We start from the raw sequence: 20230 nt of genomic DNA, 5'->3' as shown, positions 1-20230 counted from the left end.
AGAAAGATGATGGGAGACCTAGTCAGAAAAGCAGAGAATGAGAGAGAATTTCCACCATCTAAAAGCTCACACTCAGGGCTAGAAGTGAAAGTGAAAAGTCGTTCAGTCATGTCTGACTCTGTGACCCCATGGACTATAGCCCACCAGGCTCCTCTGTCCATGGGATTCTCCAGGCAAGAATACTGGAGGATATCCAGGGGATCTTCTCCAGTGGATCTTTACAACCCAGGGATTGAACCCAGGTCTCCCGCATTGCAGACAGATTCTTGACCATCTGAGCTACCAGGACCTGCCACAGTCTTTTACTCCATAAGGGCCACATTTCGAAGTGTGTGGCGCAGGGGAGAGGCTGGAGTTCCCTGAGAACCCAATGTTTCTCCAGCTGCTGGCGCTGGACACAGTTTCCAAGCAAACTTGTCCCCCCATTGCCAAGTGTGGGTTAGCACGGACCCCCATATATGCTCTGGGTGGAGGTTTTGTGCCTGGCAGGCTGTGTGGAGATGCCCCCACAGACTCTTTCCCCTGGCTCTGGTTATGCTCTTGATCACCTCTGAGAAGGCTAAGATAAGCTTGGCCCCAGACTCCCTCAGCATGAGGAGGATACAGGCTGGTTAGAAGGATGCTGAGGCAAAAGAGAAAGAAAGTATGGCCACTGTTCTCCCCAAAAGGTTGCCCTTCTGAGACCATCCAAAAGGTGCTCATCTTGGATCCTGCAGAGACATTTTCCATGCACCCCACTTGATAATCCAGGTTCTCTTTTTCTACTATGCCTCTATGAGATTGGAGCATAGAAAACAGAGGAAGGAAAGGTGATAGGATATATGATTTTTGTGTATCCCAAGGTATGTGTCCATATATATATATATACAAATAAAGTATGAAGAACTGAAGTATACACATATGCACATGCTTATATGTTTGTGTGAGTTAGAGATGTACATTTACCTGTATGAATGGGTATATTATGGATGAATGTTATTTGGTGGCTCAGACGGTAAAGCATCTGCCTGCAATGCGGGAGACCTGAGTTCAATCCCTGGGTCGGGAAGATCCCCTGGAGAAGGAAATGGCAACCCACTCCAATTCTCTTGCCTGGAAAATTCCATGGACGGAGGAGCCTGGTAGGCTACAGTCCATGGGGTTGCAAAGAGCTGGACACGACTGAGCGACTTCATGCATGCATGCATGCTTATGTGTATCTTTGTGTGTATGTATATATGTAATTGCATATTTATAGTTATAATCTTTCAACTATGTGTATGTGTGTGAGTACCTAATATAAGTGTGCACTTATATGTATATATACTGAAGAACTGGATTTTTTATACACTTGAATTATGCTAACTTGATGTCATAAAAATTTAATATTAATAGTTTAACTTTATTTGCAAACCTTGAAGTAATGCAATCCCCCCAAATTAAAAATTATTTATTGTGTTTTGAAAAATATGTTTAAAAGCAAAGCTACATGACAATGGTTATTGATTTATGTCCTCTAAGAATGCAATTTCTCTCCTGATGTATGTGTGTGTGTGCGCACACACACACACACCACTCAATATTTTCCTTGGGAAATTTAGTGTTTAATTACATGAGGTCCTTAGGAAAGTCTCCCTTATCAAAAATGTAGCTGCCCTGTCTGTATGTTTGTGTATACATGTATCCTGGGGGCGGGTTTCTGTTGGTCTGTATAATGCCTGCAGATGTAGGGATATGCACATAAAGACATGGTGAGCAGTGCAGGGTGTCTCTGGGGGAAGGTCTCTTTGGATATATTTGATAACAATGAGCCATGCTAACAAGTTGAGTGATACAGTGACTTTTCCATTGAGCATAGCAGACTGTTTGGAGAATGAAGTTACTTCTGGATATGTTTTACAGAAAAAAGGATCTTTTTAGGGAGTGTGGGGAGGGAGGTGGGGAGAGCTATGGACCATGAATCCTAAAGAGCTTGGTGACATCTTTTTGGGAAGGGCAAGGAATTACCTGGAACGGTCCCTGCCCCAGGCACTAGTCTGAGGCTGGCCTGGGAGAAGCAAGGGCAGGTTTGGTCAGTGATGGCCCCCCTCAGAGATGGTACTCTGAGTCCTTCTCCTTCCTCTTACCCTTTGCTCCAGCTTCCTTATCTCCACTCCTCCCCTACCCTCACTTGGCTCTCACCTGTGAGCACTGTGGGCTGTTATCATTGATGTCCAGGACAAAGATCTCCACTGGGACTGAAGCCTGGAACTTGCCGTCGGAAGCTGTGATTCGGAGCAAGTACTTGGCTGTGTGCTCACGGTCCAGGGTCTTCCTCGAGAAAATTCTCCACTCATCTCCAACTTGGCTGATGCCAAACTGGCCCAGGGGGTCTCCCTCTAGAAATATGGGACAGAGTTTCCTGAAGCCAAGCCATAGGAACAAACCAGGCTTTATACTATAGGTGACTGCCCACCTGACACTTTTTTTTTAGGATTGCAGGGAAAGGCAAAAATTTCCTCCTTTAACTAGGGACCTACATTTCTTCAATGAGTCAGTTATTTGGTGTTATGAAACCTCTTTCTACTTCAAAGGTCTCCTGTAAAATGGAATTATCACTGCAAGAAACACTGCTCCAAAATATGTGGCTAAGGGGCACATTTCTTATTTGGTGTGCATTGGAAGACATTGGAGGAAGTTAAAGGGAAGCAGATAACAATTCTAGACAAGAACCTTCTAATATCCAGTATCTGTTCAATAGTGGAGGGCTGGAAAGTGATCAATAACATTAAACTCTCTGAGATTTTGTTTTACAACTGAGTACACAGGCTAACTGGAGGTTCAGATGGCTCATTAGATTTGCTTCTGAGTCATCTTTTCTTGACATCCATCATTGACAGGGGAGATGGATTTTCGAGATTCTAAGATTCTGGAGCTCCAAGATTCAGCTATTCCCAGAGTTGATGGTACAGTGACATTTATTATGTTATTATTCAGAGAGTTTAAGATTTTTGTGTTTTTAAAAGTCTGATATTATAAGATGATAAGATTCTATTTCACTAAGACTCCATGTTTCAAACAACTTTGATCCAGGCTCTGTCTCCAGGAGTCTATAATTCTTGGTTGGAATGTCATGCTTGTTAACTCTCTGCCAGACAGCTGTGAGAGCAGAAGAAACCATGACTATGGGAATGGGATGACAAGGCACGTGGGACACAGGGAAAGGGACACTGAGAAGTAAAGAAACTCTCTGGCCACCAGTTGGCTGGTTTCACCCCTGGACAGAGATTGGAGTCATTTAGGTTTGCAGTAGTTATCTACTGGGGAAAGCAGTTTGTAGGGTCTGGTTTTAATCCCAGTCCCGACGCAAGCTTGGAGTGTGACCTTGGTTGAGTTTATCCTCCTATCTGGTCTTTGGTTCTCCCATGTGTGTGTAAAAGAAGAGGATTGGGTTGGAATCATATCCAACCCACTTAACACTCAGGTCCTATGATTGACTAGGAAGCATTTTCTACTATCCACAACTTGCCCTTGGCAGAGTACTACTCTGCAAGGATAGTCACCTCACAGAGTTTCTATAGACCACACAACTGTTGATCCCCTCTCCATCTTCCAGAAGCTAACTGAGAACAGTTACAATATCTCCATTCTATTCTATCTACTCCAGCTAAGGTAATAAGAAATCCTCTTTACAAAGCACTTTCTTATTTATAGGGAGCTATCAAAGCTTTTCCAAGTTAGATCCTGTCAGCATCCCTTGAGATGAATCAAAACAGCCATGCCAAGTCTATAACTGGAGCAACTGAGGTCCTGGAAAATTAAGTGATTTGCTCAAGATCACACTGTTAACTGGCAGAGCAAGGACTTAAACCCATGTCTTAAGAAACGTCTTGCTGGAATTTTTTTCAATGCATCCCACTCTAAGATAGGTATCCTTACCTGTAATATAGCAGGTGACCTGTCTGTTCTGCTCAGAGATATCAGCATCCAAGGTTTTAAGAGTGGCCACAGGTTCACCAGGCTCACTGTTCTCAACCACAGATCCTCTATAGTCTTCTGAAACAAATCTGGGGGCATTGTCATTTTCATCTGTAATGGAGACTTCAACCAGGACCTGAGAAGATAGCTGGATGGTCCGGCCATGGTCATAGGCCACTACATAAAAGTGGTAGATCTGGTTGGTCTCACAGTCAAGTTCCTGGAGTGTGGTGATCCAGCCAGTTTCACTGTCAATGGCAAAGAGTTCATGGATATTGCTACCAGGGTCCATTGGCAACCTGTAGCTCACCTGGCCATCATCCCCAGTGTCCTGATCATTGGCAGTCACTTGAATGACTGAGGTCCCCACTGGCATATTCTCAGTGAGAACAGCCTTATATGGATCAGCCTCAAATATAGGTCTATTGTCATTGACATCCTTCACTTGGATGTTGACAGAGACCAGGGAACCTAAGTAAGTGTCATTATGGGGGCAATGAGCCATCAAGTCAATCTGGTACCATTTGGTGGACTCATAATCCATGGCCTTCCTCACCTTTAGAACCCCTGTGTTTTGGTCCAAGGAGAAGATGCCATCCTTGTTGCTCTCTGGCGTGGTGCCCTGCACCAGACTATAGATGACTGGATCTTGAGCTGCCACTGCTTTAACAGAACCAATTTCAGACCCCTCTGTAAGGTCTTCTGATGCAGAAAAGGTATATAGAGGTTCAGAAAATTGGGGCAAGGATACTTCATTAGGAACCACCTGAAGTCGTAACAGCATGAGAGAGTTCCAGTGAGGAGGGCCCCCATCCTGAGCTTTAATTTTTAAGTCAAAGGCCCGATTTTCCAATCCAACCAGGCTCTCTTTCACCTTGACAACACCAGTAATTGGGTTGACTTCAATGACTTCTTCTTCCAAGTCCTCCACCGAGTCCACTGAGTAGGTGACGTCTGCATTCCGGCCTTCGTCTGCATCATAGGCCAGCACCTGGATGACTGGGGAGTCCTTACTGACATTAGACTGAATGGATACAGTGTACTCAGATGCTTTGAACTGTGGAGGGTTGTCATTTTCATCTGTGAGGATGATCTTCACAGTGCAGAAGGCCACGCGTCCTCCTCCATCCTGAGCCATGACCTTAATGGCAATGACCCTTTCTGTGGAATTTTCCCGGTCTAGTTTCTGCAGTGTGGTGATCTGGCCACTTGGGTTTATGGAGAACTTCTCGCCTGCTAGTTTATTGATAATGGTGTAATCTACAGTGCCATAGGGACCACTGTCTTTGTCTATGGCTAACAACTCAATCACCTTGGTCCCCACCTTTGCATTCTCAGCCAATTCTGCCTCATAAATATGCTGCTGGAACTCTGGGCTGTACTTGTTGGCATTTGTAGTGTTGATATACACAGGTACAGTTGCTCGGAAGACCCCATCAGAAGCACCTACCCTCAAATTGTAAGAAGAGTCCAAGTGCTTTTTGCAAAGGTTGTACATAGAAATTATTCCTGATGAGCTGTTAATGGAGAAGTGCCTATCCTGATTGCCAGAAAGAATCAGGTACTCCAGGCGGGAGGTGTCCCTGCTGTCAGGGTCCAGAGCTTGAACTTTGAGAACCAGGTGTCCGCAGGTTGCCAGCTCACTAACATTGGCTTCGTACTGAGGTTGCCTGAACTCTGGGGGGTTGTCATTGATGTCAGACACATTGACAACCACAAGGGTTTCACCAGTGAGTGGGGGATCTCCTCTATCCATGGCCCTGACTTTCACATGAAAACGTTGTTGGGCTTCATAGTCCAGCTCTTGAACTGTGGACATTTCCCCTGTGCTCCCATTGATCTGGAAGAATTTGGAAACATCTGAGCCATCCTCTACAATCTGGTAAGAGACATCACGGTTCTGCCCTGAATCCTGGTCAGAAGCCAACAGTTGGATCACGGGAGTCTGAGCAGGCAAACCTTCTGAGATTGAAGTGGTGTAGACCAACTGAGAGAAAGTGGGAGGATTATCATTCACGTCCTCCACCAGGACTTCCACGGTGGCTTCAGAAAATGATCCCAGAGCAGTGTCTGTGGCTCTGACTGTGAACACGTGTTTGGTCTTAGACTCATAATCCAAAGGGCCCGTCACGGTTAGGACACCAGTCTTAAAGTCAGTGGTGAACAGCATCAAGGGCTCTTCTTCTACAATGTTGTAGATGAGCCGGAGTCCTTCTGGACTCCGGGCCTGGGTGTGGAGAATAGGAGTATAGAGTGTGATATTTTCAGGCACTCTGACTTTGTAGTAAGGTGTCTGAAACAGTGGGTTGGATTTATTTCTCACAATGACAAGTACCTCTTCCTCAGCCTGGAGGGATGGAGTTCCTCCATCTTGAGCAATGACTTTGAGGCGATACTTATTCAGAGCCTGATAATCAAAGGGTTTCCTTAGTGATATGTCCCCAAGATAGGGGTCAATTCGAAAATATGTATAATCTTCTGCAAATGCATAGGTGACAGCACCATTCACCCCCAAGTCCTGGTCAGTGGCAAATACCTGAAAGAGGACATCTCCTGGTTCTGTGCCATCTTGGATGATTGTGTGGTAGGGCAGATGTTTAAATTCAGGGCTATTGTCATTGACATCCTCAACAGAGACTCGGACCAGAGCCTGAGCCACCCTCTGAGGTGTCCGATTGTCCCTCAGTTCCACTGCCACCTCATGAGTGTCCTGCTGTTCTCTGTCAAACCCCACACCTCTCGTCTGCAACACACCTGCTGATTTTATCATGTGAAACATATCTGTGCCATTCAAAAGAAAGTAGGACAAGGTGTCATTCAAATGATTGCCTTGGGCACCAAGAATCACCAATGCCTTTCTCTCCAGTAAATTCTCCTTCACTGTTGCCCTGTAGACATCCTGGTCAAACTGTAAGGTTGTGTTAGGAGATTGTGTCCAAGAAATCTTTACTAATGCAGTATCTTGATACAGGCCATCAGAAGCTCTGACGATAAGCTCTCGAGAGAGTCCCAGGAGAGTAGGATCCAACACAGATATGCGACCAGTAATGGGATGCATGGCAATAGCTTCGTCAGCATTGCCAGATATGATGCTATAAGTGACTTCTGAGTCATCGTCACTGGCCTGCACCATAAGAAGCTCCATACCCCGGTGGATTGGCTTCATTATTGCTACTTCATATATCTGGTCCAAGAACCTGGGAGGACAGTCATTAACATTTCTGACGTTGATTATGACCTGGGCAGCCCTGGGTGCAAATAAGATGGGGCTTCCTTGGTCATGGACATAGATGTTGAATTGGAAAGAGGGCATGCTTTCATAATCCATCTCTAATACAGTGGTTAGAGTTCCCATGCTGGGATCGATTTTTAAAAACTTCAGAGTCTCTGGTTCCAAAATTTTATAGACCAACAAGGAATTTGCTTCTTTGTCACTGTCAGAGGCTCGGATCACGAGAGGGTTGTTGTTTTCATCCATGATCATGCTATTCAGTGGAGCTGCTTCACTAATTTGGCCCACAAAAGTCGATTTTGAGAACATGGGAGCATTGTCATTTTCGTCAATGATGTAAACAAGAACCATGACATCAGTAAATGTGCCTGCCATATTGCTGCCTCGGATTTTCAGCTGGTAAGATGAAATTTTCTCATGATCCAGTTTCTTCTGAGTGGAGATGAGTCCAGAATATGAGTTCATGGAGAATACACCATTCTTGTTTCCCTCTCTTAACTCATAGGTAACTTCTGAGAAGCTTGTAGCTGAGATGAGGAGGATTGGGGAACCCACAGGGATTGATTCAGGGATCTCTACAAAGTACTCAGAGTTTGAAAAGATGGGGGCACTGCTCTCGGAGGGGTAGACATGAATGATCACTGTAGCCAGGTCATGCCCTTGTGGGGAGCCTTGATCTTCTGCCTTCACTGTTAGAGTATACCGGGCATGATTTGCCTGATCAAGTTTCTGCGCTAGAGTGATGATGCCTAGCAGGGCATTGATGTTGAAGAAACCTTCGCTGTTCCCTAAAAAAAAGACAAGAGAAATTGAAGTTTACCACATCCTTCAGAGGTACCAACTAGGCTTTCTAGATCAGTATAAGACAATCACACAAAAGCTGGGCAGGGCAAAACCCACATCCTGTGCCACCATGGATTTAGTTATGCTACAAGATGTAGGGTAGGTCTGTACTTTATGAAATCTCTTAATTGGTGCACCTAGTAGGTGCTCCATAAATGGAAGGTTTTGGGGCCATAACTTAAAGCTACAAATCCAAGCCATAGTAGGGTTTTGGAGGAAAGAAAGGAGATTTAAACTTTGTAGGAAAAACATACTCCTCTCTGTATTTCAGTGGTGACTTTTATAGGCAAAGCTTCAGTTACATTATATAGAATTTTAAACCATTCTTTATATAACTTTGAATAGCTTTGGTTACACACTGAATAGTTGAAAATTTTCAATATGGAATCATAAAATGTCTAAACTGAAACAGACTGGGAAAACTGCCTTGTCTATTCCCTGTATAGTCAACTGTGGGAGATCCTTTGTCAGGATTGGGAGTGAGTGGTGGGGGTTGAGTTGGGAGGGACTGGGTAGCACACCCAGCTCTTGAGGCTCTTGGTCAAATGCTCTTTCCACCACACCTGGATTTCCTAAAGGTTAGGCAAATTTGGAAAACTCAGCAGTGGCCACAGGACTGGAAAAGGTCAGTTTTCATTCCAATCCCAAAGAAAGGCAATGCCAAAGAATGCTCAAACTACCACACAATTGCATTCATCTCACATGCTAGTAAAGTAATGCTCAAAATTCTCCAAGCCAGGCTTCAGCAATACGTGAACCATGAACTTCCTGATGTTCAAGCTGGATTTAGAAAAGGCAGAGGAACCAGAGATCAAATTGCCAACATCCGCTGGATCATGGAAAAAGCAAGAGAGTTCCAGAAAAACATCTATTTCTGCTTTATTGACTATGCCAAAGACTTTGACTGTGTGGATCACAATAAACTGTGGAAAATTCTGAAAGAGATGGGAATACCAGACCACCTGACCTGCCTCTTGAGAAATCTGTATGCAGGTCAGGAAGCAATAGTTAGAACTGGACATGGAACAACAGACTGGTTCCAAATAGGAAAAGGAGTACATCAAGGCTGTATATTGTCACCCTGCTTATTGAACTTATATACAGAGTACATCATGAGAAACGCTGGACTGGAAGAAACACAAACTGGAATCAAGATTGCTGGGAGAAATATCAATAACCTCAGATATGCAGGTGACACCACCCTTATGGCAGAAAGTGAAGAGGAACTCAAAAGCCTCTTGATGAAAGTGAAAGTGGAGAGTGAAAAAGTTGTCTTAAAGCTCAACATTCAGAAAACGAAGATCATGGCATCCAGTCCCATCACTTCATGGGAAATAGATGGGGAAACAATGGAAACAGTGTCAGACTTTATTTTTGGGGGCTCCAAAATCACTGCAGATGGTGACTGCAGCCATGAAATTATAAGACGCTTACTCCTTGGAAGGAAAGTTATGACCAACCTAGATAGCATATTCAAAACCAGAGACATTACTTTGCCAACAAAGGTCCATCTAGTCAAGGCTATGGTTTTTCCAGCGGTCATGTATGGATGTGAGAGTTGGACTGTGAAGAAGGTTGAGCACTGAAGAATTGATGCTTTTGAACTGTGGTGTTGGAGAAGACTCTTGAGAGTCCCTTAGACTGCAAGGAGATCCAACCAGTCCATTCTGAACGAGATCAACCCTGGGTGTTCATTGGAAGGACTGAGGCTAAAGCTGAAACTCCAATACTTTGGCCACCTGAATGGAAGAGTTGACTCATTGGAACAGACTCTGATGCTGGGAGGGATTGGGGGCAGGAGGGGAAGGGGACGACAGAGGATGAGATGGCTGGATGGCATCACTAACTCGATGGACGTGAGTCTGAGTGAACTCCGGGAATTGGTGATGGATAGCGAGGCCTGGCGTGCTGCAGTTCATGGGGTCGCAAAGAGTCGGACACGACTGAGCGACTGAACTGAACTGAACTGAGGCATTCTTACACCACCTTTACAGGTTTTTTGTTTTTTTTTTAAATATTCAGCCACTACCTGTACAACAGTATAGTATAAAATTTATACCATTATTTAATGGATACTTTCCTTTAAATTGATTTCTTTTTTAAATTTAAAGTATTTTTAACTGACAACTTTATATATTGGTTCTTTAAAAAGAAGCACAGTATTGCTTGTTGTAAATCAGAGGTTACCATAAAAACCAGTCAATGGAAAATATTTTCTTAAAAATCTGGATAGAATCTATTACTTGCTAAGAGGGTCTGGCCCAAGACCTACAGTCTTTCTGCAGCAAATATTAGAAAATTAAAGAGCTCCTAGTACCCAAAGGAATCTTCCTTGACTAATCAGGAAGCCTAAATGAAAATCAAAAATGGACTCTTTTCTCCATGTCTGATTATTATTTTTATTGTCCTTTTAAAAATTGATATTTATTTGGATAAATACATAATACCATTTCAAATTTAAGTTGAGGGAAGTTGTGATTATGCAACATTACAGAGTTCACAAAAGGTAATGTTGAAAACTGATCATATTTTCCTAAAAAAAGTTCTCAAAGTTGTCACAGTTTTAAGGTCTGACCTTACTTGGGCTGTAACTATTCTTTTTTTTTTTCCTTTACCTTTTTTTTATACTATGGTAATAACAGATAACATGAGGTCTACGTTCTTGATTTTTAGAGGTTTAGTACAGTGTTGTTAACTATAAGCACAATTCTGTACAGAGATCACCAGAACTTATTCAGCTTGCATAACTGGTACTTCTTTTCAGTTTTATTAAGATATAATTGACATATAACATGGCATTAAAGGTGTATAACATAATTTGATCTATGTTTAATATATATTGCAAAATGACTACTACAATGTTTAGTTAACATCCATCACCTGATATAGTTTTTCAAATATGGTTTGTTTTTTTTTTTTTCTGTGATGAGACCATTACCTATTTAATACCATGACTAACACCTGAATAATTCTGCTCACCACCCAGGAGTACAAGTCCTTCACTCAGGGGAGTACTACTTCTTATTATGCTTATTTCACTTATTATTTCAATGGCAAAGTAAATAGCCAGGCTTCACCACAAAACCTTCCATCTGATTGTCCCACTAAGTGAAGTCACTCTGCAGCTGGCTATTGAGGTGATTTCCCAACTTGCCTTTGTTATACAAATCCTGAGGTTGATCAAAGAATGTGGTTTTAATGAGTAACCAGAAATTTAAAAGTAGTTCCCTTAAAAGTAGCCAAGTAAGCATAATCATAATTTATTTTACTGCTGAGAGAAAAAAAAATAGGGAAGAAAACTGTATATTCATTTTGATCTTAGAACTGCAGAAATATGCATAGAAAAAGATAAGAGAGAAATACATGAAATTATTTTTCTGGGTTATGAAAGCCATGGCCGAGTGTTATTTTTATTATTTTTTTGACCATACTGCTGCATGCAGGATCTTAAATTTGAACCTGTGCCCCTTGCAATGGAAGTCAGTGCAGAGTCTTAACCACTGGACCACTAGGGAAGTCCTCTGAGTGTTATTTTCTTCTTCGGAGATTCTTGTTTTTTTCAGGTTTTAAAGAATAACCATGTGTTACTTCTTCAATCATAAGATTATTTTAAAACTAACTCAATGTGTAAAATAAAATTAGTAGCAGGGGGAATTCCTTGGTGCTCCAGTGGTTAAGACTCCAAGCTTCCACTACAGGGCACCTGGATTTGATCCTTGGTCAGGGAACTAAGCGGAGAAGGCAATGGCACCCCACTCCAGTACTCTTGCCTGGAAAATCCCATGGATGGAGGAGCCTGGTGGGCTGCTGTCCATGGGTTCGCTAAGAGTTGGACACAACTGAGCGACTTCACTTTCACTTTTCACTTTCATGCATTGGAGAAGGAAATGGCAACCCACTCCAGTGTTCTTGCTTGGAGAATCCCAGGGACGGGGGAGCCTGGTGGGCTGCTGTCTATGGGGTTGTATAGAGTCAGACATGACTGAAGTGACTTAACAGCAGCAGCAGCAGCAGCAGGGAACTAAGATCCCATATGTTGTGAGGCATAGATTTAAAAAATGTTTTAGATTTATTAAAAAAAAATTAGTACAACATTAGTGGAACTGTCAGTGAGAAAAAAGAGATGATTATACTTCATAAGTCACAAAAAGAAGCCATTAATGGGTTATTATTTGCATTATTATTCTTCAGGGATGAATAGACTTCTGCCATATGACAAGGTATAACGACTGTCTCTACAAAAAAGGAAAATGTGAAACATTCTGAGTTCTTGAAAGTATATAAGACACTGACAAGCAGTAAATGAACATCATTATGCTCCATGAAGGCAAAGAGCAAGTCATGCTCACCTTTGATCATCCATAGCATCTTGCTCTATAGATATTGCTGCTGCTGCTGCTAAGTCGTTTCAGTTGTGTCCGACTCTTTGCAACCCCATAGAGGGCAGCCCACTAGGCTCCTCCATCCCTGGGATTCTCCAGGCAAGAATACTGGAGTGGGTTGCCATTTCCTTCTCCAATGCATGAAAGTGAAAAGTGAAAGGGAAGTCGCTCAGTCATGCCCGACTCTTAGCAACCCCATGGACTGCAGCCTACCAGGCTTCTCTGTCCATGGGATTTTCCAGGCAAGAGTACTGGAGTGGGATGCCATTGCCTTCTCTAGATACTAATTTATATTAAAGATAACAATAATTATCAAGTATTGATTATGAATTATCAAACATTACAAATTATGATTAATAATTAGTTGGGTCCTGGATATTATCATTTTTGTCATATTAACTACTTACAATTAACACTTAGTAATAACCCTTGGCACTTGTATAATATTTTACAATTTACAAAGTGTTAACATACATTTTCTTTTTTAGTCTTCACAAAGAGTTTCTGGCACAGATAATATTCCCATTTTTCAGATTAAAAAAATAAGAGGTATGAAATCATGATGTGGCCTTAGAAGAAAATACTCCTGAAACTATGCCATGTATCTTATCAAGTATTTATAGGTCCCTTTTATTGTACATGCACAAAGATACTATCTTTTAAAATGTTGCATAGGCGACTTCCCTGACAGTCCAGTGGTTAAGACTCTGTGCTCTCAATTTAGTGGGCATTGGTTCAATCCTTGGCTGGGGAACTAAGATCCTGCATGCCACATGGCGTGGCCAAAAATATATATGTATATATACATATATGCTATGCTAAGTCGCTTCAGTCGTGTCCGACTCTGTGCAACCCCATAGATGGCAGCCCACCAGGCTCCGCCATCTCTGGGATCCTCCAGGCAAGAATACTGGAGTGGGTTGCCATTTCCTTCTCTAATGCATGAAAGTGAAAAGTGAAAGTGAAGTCGCTCAGTCCTGTCCGACACCTAGCAACCCCATGGACTGCAGCCTACCAGGCTCCTCTGTCCATGGGATTTGCCAGGCAAGAGTACTGGAGTGGGGTGCCATTGCCTTCTCTGATATATATATATATATATATTGCAAGGACTTCATAAGCATCCTTTACATGTATGGTCATTGGTGGATATATATATATATTCTCAATGTAAATTCTCCCAAAACTTGAGTAATCCTTTGTTACCATTCTCACCATCTTTGAAAGCACATTAATTTAGGTCATTATAGTTCCAGGGAATGCTCTAGAATGATACTTTGCCAAAGTTTAGCAAGTAATTGACACTTGAATAACTTGCAAATCCATGCTCCTGGTGCTTTTCCTTATTGCCAAAGCCCCTCTCCATGTATCCTGCACACACGGTCAGACCTCTCACCTTTGAGGAAGGAGTAGCGGACCTCAGCATTGGCTCCCCGGTCACCATCCATGGCTCGGACCTGGAGCAGCTCTGCTCCGGGGACTGTGGTGTCAGAAACACGTGTCTCATAGTGGAGCTGGGTGAAGCGGGGAGGGTGGAGGTTTCCATCCTCCACGTGAATGGACACCCACACAAAGTTCCTCTTGATGGGCATCTCCTGGTCTCGAACCTATGGGCCCAAGGGGGCGATGGGATGAGCAGCAAGTGGAATGGAGGAAGCAGGATTAGATAAAGGTCAATGAAATAGAATGCCAGTGAAAAATACACCCAATCGTAACTGTCTGTATTCCCTTAAGCTTTGCTCTGTTACATTCTTTTCTCTTTTTAAATAAATTTATCAATTCATGATTATTAGACTGAGCTATTTTCATGGACAATTCCACTTTAGGAGAAGGCAGAAATAAGCAGAAGAGCAGTATTTTCCAAATTTGTTCTTAGAGAATATTAGTTCTTCAAGATGTTAGTGTATTATTCAGGAAAAAAAAATCCTATAGTTAAGCAAATTTAGGGAGCACTGAACTAAGCCAAGTTGATGTTTTCTTTGCTGCAGGACTTCTCAGAGCCTTTAATATATATTTAAGTGCCCAGAGGATGATAAAGTAACATGTAAGAACTTTGAGCCTTGAGTTGGAAAGGCTGGACTGTGATTCTGGTTCCATCTAAAAAACTGTATGATGGTGAGCAAGTCTCTTCCTCTGTGAGCCTCAGGTATAAGATAAGAGAAATATGTAGGACCAGGACTGGGACTCGAGTGAGACAAATGAGGGATGGAGGGCATAAATTCAGGAGGCTCTCACTGTCAGGGTTATGAAAGTGCAGGCACATGACCCTTGGAGTAAGCCCTCCTCCATTTAGGCCCTTACATATCTTTTTGCTCTGAGTAGGATGGTCTCTGGGCCCCTCCCAGCTCTGATGCTATATGAGTTCATGCAATCATGCAGTCATGGAGGAAGGAGGGAATTGTTGGGGATATTTGGAGTGAGCCCAGGAATAGCCAAAGTTGCAGGAACTTCTTTGGCAGCCATCCCATCTCTTTCCTCACTCTCAGACATCCGTTATGGAAGATGCCTCTGGCAGGCAGTGAAATGTCACAACTCATCTCAAAGATTATCACTCTAAACATCAGTACACCTGGCTCAGTAGGGGAAAGGGAACCCTCACCATGCCTCCAAGCATGTACACCCCCACACATCCGCATACAAGCACATCCTTACCCAAGTCTTTGGTTCACTCACCATGACTGTCAGTGTGTGCTGGGAAGGCCCCCAGCCCAGGTCCAATTTCCCCACAGTTACCAGGACACCACTACTGGGGTCCAGCTGGAAGAGACTGGCACTTCCTGGGTCTTGGCTGCCGTGTATGGTGTAGATGAGGCCCTTGCCCTTGTCTTGGTCTGTGGCCTGGACTCGGAGGAGCTCCACACCAGGCATTGTGTCCTGAGGAACTCTGACCTCATAATGAGCCTCCAAAAACTGGGGCCGATGGTGGTTAACATTGGCAATCATGACAATGTAGACCTAGGGAGGAGGGTGAAAGAGAAGATGGACTGTAAGCTCCAGGGGACCAGGGACCTTGTCTGTCTGCTTCTCCACCATAACAACTAGGCCTGGCATACAGCAGTCACTTGATAAAATTTTGTTGAATGAATGACCATATTTCAGAATCACAAGACTTTAAGATGGTGGTTTTCAAAATCAAAATTCTTCTTTAAGGGCCTTTTCTTCAGATGAAATTTTTGGGGTGAAATTCCAGTATATGAAATAAAATGGGCTGAAAGCAGAATAGAAATCCAGAGCCCCACTTCCCATCATTCCTTACACCTATGAAAGCCCTTAGGTGCTCTGTCTTTAATTGAAAACTGCCCATTTAGATAAAACTCCTTATTATACAGAGATCCACAGTGGGAACAAGAATTCTCCCAAGATCACAGACATAGAGAGAGTGATTAGATAAGACTGGAATGCAGAACCTTGATTCCAGATTCAGTGTTCTTTGAGGTGCACACATGCACAGAGAGCCTTCTGCATCCTCATCCCTACCAAGGAGGTCCCAGTGTGCGTTGGTGACATGGTGGTGAGCACAGCTACTTCCAACCAAGGAAACCTCCTATCTCTTCTCAACTCAGGGCTCCCAGTGAGGCTTCTCACCTGGGTGGCAATGGTTTGGAACCCGTCGGTCACCTCCACAGTCAAGTTATAGCTCGACCTCCTCCTTGTATCGAGAGGCCTGGCAATGATGATGCTGCCCGTCGTCTTCTCAATGTCAAAGTCCATGTCCTTGTCCCCACCTGGGAGCGGGTAGGGAAAGCATGCACAGCCTCAGTGATGTAGGCAGTAATAGCGCAAGTATTAATACTGTGGGATTTGGCAGATCTAGAGGAGCTGGTAGTCGATCCTGTCGGGTTATTGTCAAATTATTATCAAGATCCAAGTGATGATTCAGGAAAAGGTAAACTTATAAGGACTGGGGAGTCCCAGAGGAAGACCAAAATTTGCCCTACAAAGTATTCTGTTACTAGAATTAAAACATGCAGGAGTAATGGAGCTCTGTGTCATGGTGACAGGTAGTTTGCATGGTCTAGAGAAGCCTAGGCATGGGAAAAAATGGAAATAACTGTGTTTGACAAGAGGGAATTGTTTATTAATAAACCATGAGAATCCAAAATATAGAAGTAGCATGCAGCTGTTTAAGTGTCTGCTAGTAGAAATCTGTTTAATGACACAGAAATATGTTCAGGATATATTTTAAAAGGTTATAAAACAATATTTTCCTGTAACCCTAAGTGTGTGGGTGTGTAAAGAATGACTAGAGGGAAACATCAAAATGAAAACAGTGGATTAACTTCTATTTAGTGGGAGTTTATCCTCCCACTGACTAGGTGATTTTTATTCTCTTCTCTGTACTTATTTGTATTTTCTAAATGTTCTATAGAGTGCATGTGTTAATTCTGTACAGAAGAAAAAATGTCAAGTGCTTATAAAGAACAGTGAATTAGCAATGGAAGTAAATCTAGGGGATTAAAAAGCTTGAGATAGGTTTGGTATCCAACCTCTGAGGCAGGTGGGAGTCTCTGTGATGGGACTTCAGGTGGTACTGAAGCTCATAGATTAGAGATTCTTGACCTGGAGTCCCTGGCTGGGTTTCAGAGAATCTATAACTCCCTGCCAGCTGCCAGATTTGTATACAAATTTGTGTGTGTGTGTGTGCACGCACATGCACACAGGTCACAAGTATCCTTCTAAAAAGAGAGCCTAAACATTCATCAGATTCCCAAAGGGATCTGTGAACCACTCCCAACCCCGATATGTTCTGACAAAATGTTGATTTAGAAACGGAAAGAAATTTCAGAGGAGGCTGTGAGAGCTTGGACCCAAGTGTCTCCTACCACGAGAATGCACCCTTTCCCTGATCTTGAGGATGGAACCTGGGACCAGAATGTTAAGCATAGCCCCAGGGTACAGCTGGCCTCGAGTTTGTGGTCAGTGAAGTCAGTTCTGCAATGATGTTCATAGTGAGGCAGAAGAGGAAGCATAAAACTTGTGTTTTCTCCTCTGGGTCTCTCTGGCCACTCTCTGGACCTGGGTCTTAGGTCTCCCAGGAACTTGGGATAACTGAGGACCCATCCAGTTCTGGCTGGGGTTACCCGTGAGTTCCCGAGATCATAGATGGTATGAAGGAAAGCTTGGAAGAAGCAGTGTCCTGACAACCCACTGCCCCAGAGAAACAGGGAAAAGGCAATCACCACTCACAGCCAAGACAGAGGATGCCAGGGAAGATGACCTTGAGAGGGCTCATAAGGATTGTGCCCTGACGACTAGGGCTCAGGATGGGAGGGACTGGCCCTCCTGGGGCCCTTACCTGAGATGCTGAACCAGAAGAGACCAGGTCGGCCCTCAACACTGATGACCCCCACCATGTGATTAACGGGGTCTGTCTCCATGACCGTAAAGCTGTAGTGGGATTCGTCAAAGACCAGTGGGATGGAGGAGGGCCGGGGCTTGGGGATCCACTCGATATGTAGCCGGACGCTGGCCGAGAGTGGTGGCTGCCCACCATCTGTTGCCTTGACCTGAAAAGAGGCCAGAATTCAAGTTGAGGCTTTGTCTATAGGGTTGGAGCCAAGAAACAAGAAGACCCAGGTGGCCAGGCCAAGAGACAGAGTGCCCTGTGATGGACTGAGCAGGTCTTTCATCCACTAGTTCATCCATTCAGCACAGTTAGGAGCTTACTGTAAATAGGCACCAAGTCAGCTGCAGCAAGCACAGTAGTGAACAGAACACAGAACTATGCTCCAGAACCTTATGGGTAGTGAAAGATGAATCAAAGCCATTATTAACTGAAGGCTTTGTGTGCTCATTCCTAAGACTTTCCATGCATGGGCTCTTTACCCTTCCCAACAACAATCAACATAATTAACTAGAATTTATTGAGCTCTCCCTATCATTAGGCCTTGCTCTAAGAGCAATATGTGCAATATCTAATTCAATCCTCATGACTGCCCACAGAGAGGAACCATCATCAGCTGCTTTTTGCAGGAGGAACCCGGGGCTCTGCATTGTGAATTCTTCTGCCAGGGGTTGTCTGCCTGGCCAGCAGTGAGGCTGGGATTTAGGCTACCAACATGAGAGCCCAGGCCCAAGCCACTTACTATATTAGCTTCCTACAAGGAAAATGTTCTCATCCCCATTTTACAGATGATGGAACAAAGGCTCCCAGGCATAATGACGTGTCCAAGGCCACACAGGTGTAAAATGTCAGTGCTAAGATTGGAACCCGGGTTTATCTTGATTTCAATGCCTCTGCCCCTCTCAACAAAAATCTTTAAGAAGAGAGTGCATTTCCCAGGCAAGGACCTTATTGCCCTCAAAGAGAAAGGCCCAGAATTTTGATCTTTTGGCTTCTTTCTGGGAGAAAGCCACGGAAGTAAGGACTTCCTCCATCATGCCTGAAGGCTGTCTCTCCGGTCTTGTATCCTCAGAGAAAATCCATCCCTGAGCAGGTGTGCACCCCGTCCCCACCCCCACCTGCCCCTCACCGTGAGAATGTTATACTCTCCAGCTGTGAAGGTGCTGCTTGTTGACACCATGCCTGTGACCGGGTCGATACTGAAGCCTGCCTCATCACTCTCCTCGATACTGTAGGTGACCCTGCCATTGAGACCCTCATCCAGGTCTGAAGCCACCAGCCTGTACACAGGCCCAGAGGTCCCTGGGTTCAGCCTCTCTGGAAGGCGGACATTGAAGAGCTTGTGGGAGAAGACAGGGGGGTTGTCATTGACGTCCGCAATGCGTACCACCACCCTGGAGGTGGACCGGAGGGAGGGCTCCCCGTTGTCCAGTACAGTCACCTGGGGAGAGGATCCAGCATGAGTTGACAGGCGCAAGGTCATGACTATGTATCACCACCCACTGCAGCTCTTCCTTTGCCCCTGCTTTCAAAAGCCTGGAAGTACCAATCCACCTGTTCTTTGGTATATACTCGTGATTTTTATTATCGTAACCTCATCTTCTTGGAACCCAGCTCTCTGACAACCTTGACCACAGAAAAGCCAGCAAGCACAGAGAAAGAAACTGGAAAGAACTGGAAGAAGACAAAGCCACAGAGGCTGTAACAAAAGCTGGGGCGCTTTACTCGGGAGGCCCATGGGCCGAGACTTTTGACATTCTATTTGCTCGTAATTCTCATAAGCTTTGTTCTCACTTTCCTTAAACTAAGGGAGATCAGAAAGAAAACAAATGAGGAGGCGTTTATGGAGGCGTGGGCGGTACCTTTGGAGTCAGGCATGTGGCCCAGTGTATGAGATGAGATCCGGAGACAGAAGAAAGGCAAGAAAACAATTTCAGGACCAGGCACTGTTCCACATGCCAGCAAATTATCACATGCATCAGTATAGATAGGACATTTCCACTCAAAATGCTTCTGAATTTTAAAAAGATTTTGCTATTTAAAGACAAATGCCTCTACTGAACTATGGAGAATGCCTCAGTGCCTAGAAGGCCATTGAGCTGCTCCTTACTAGTGATGCCGGTTTTACGCAAAGGGAGTGTCCAGAGCCTGGGATCATAGAAGGCAACACTGATTTCAGTTCTGCTGAGGAATATGTGTCCCTCCTAGCTGATGCCTTTAAGACTAGCGGAGGAGCCTGTTCATCAGTTGTGGATAACACAGGACAGGGTTGACTAGAGTACTTCTGATTTAAGGCCCTCTGGGTCAAGACTGACACCTCTCATTGGAATGGTCACCAGGGATGCTTATTTTAGAGACATCCTAGAAAGAGCACGACTGCCCAGGTGGCTGAGTGGTAGAGAATACGACTGCAGTGCAGGAGACACGTGTTTGATTCTTGGTGGAGAGGATCCCCTGAAGAAGAGAGTGGCAACCCACTCTAGTATTCTTGACTGG

At 44.0% G+C, this 20230-nt stretch overlaps 1 protein-coding gene across 2 annotated transcripts in view; it reads right to left on the bottom strand.

Annotated features, from left to right (window-relative positions):
- FAT2 (FAT atypical cadherin 2) overlaps window positions 1–20230 on the bottom strand; it is a 98075-nt gene that overhangs the window by 44769 nt on the left and 33076 nt on the right. For both annotated transcript variants that reach the window (XM_025292379.3, XM_044947435.2), the window contains exons 5-11: window positions 18864–19175; window positions 17687–17897; window positions 15976–16115; window positions 15064–15345; window positions 13787–13997; window positions 3898–7956; window positions 2161–2357 (exon numbers count right to left, since the gene is read on the bottom strand). In XM_025292379.3, coding sequence (XP_025148164.2) covers window positions 2161–2357; window positions 3898–7956; window positions 13787–13997; window positions 15064–15345; window positions 15976–16115; window positions 17687–17897; window positions 18864–19175 — 5412 coding nt within the window. The remainder of the gene's footprint in view (window positions 1–2160; window positions 2358–3897; window positions 7957–13786; window positions 13998–15063; window positions 15346–15975; window positions 16116–17686; window positions 17898–18863; window positions 19176–20230) is intronic.

This window comes from Bubalus bubalis, chromosome 9 (assembly GCF_019923935.1).
Source record: "Bubalus bubalis isolate 160015118507 breed Murrah chromosome 9, NDDB_SH_1, whole genome shotgun sequence".
NCBI lineage: Eukaryota > Metazoa > Chordata > Mammalia > Artiodactyla > Bovidae > Bubalus > Bubalus bubalis.
The sequence above is the reverse complement of the archived record's forward strand: the minus strand, read 5'-3'. Positions and strand labels throughout refer to the sequence as shown.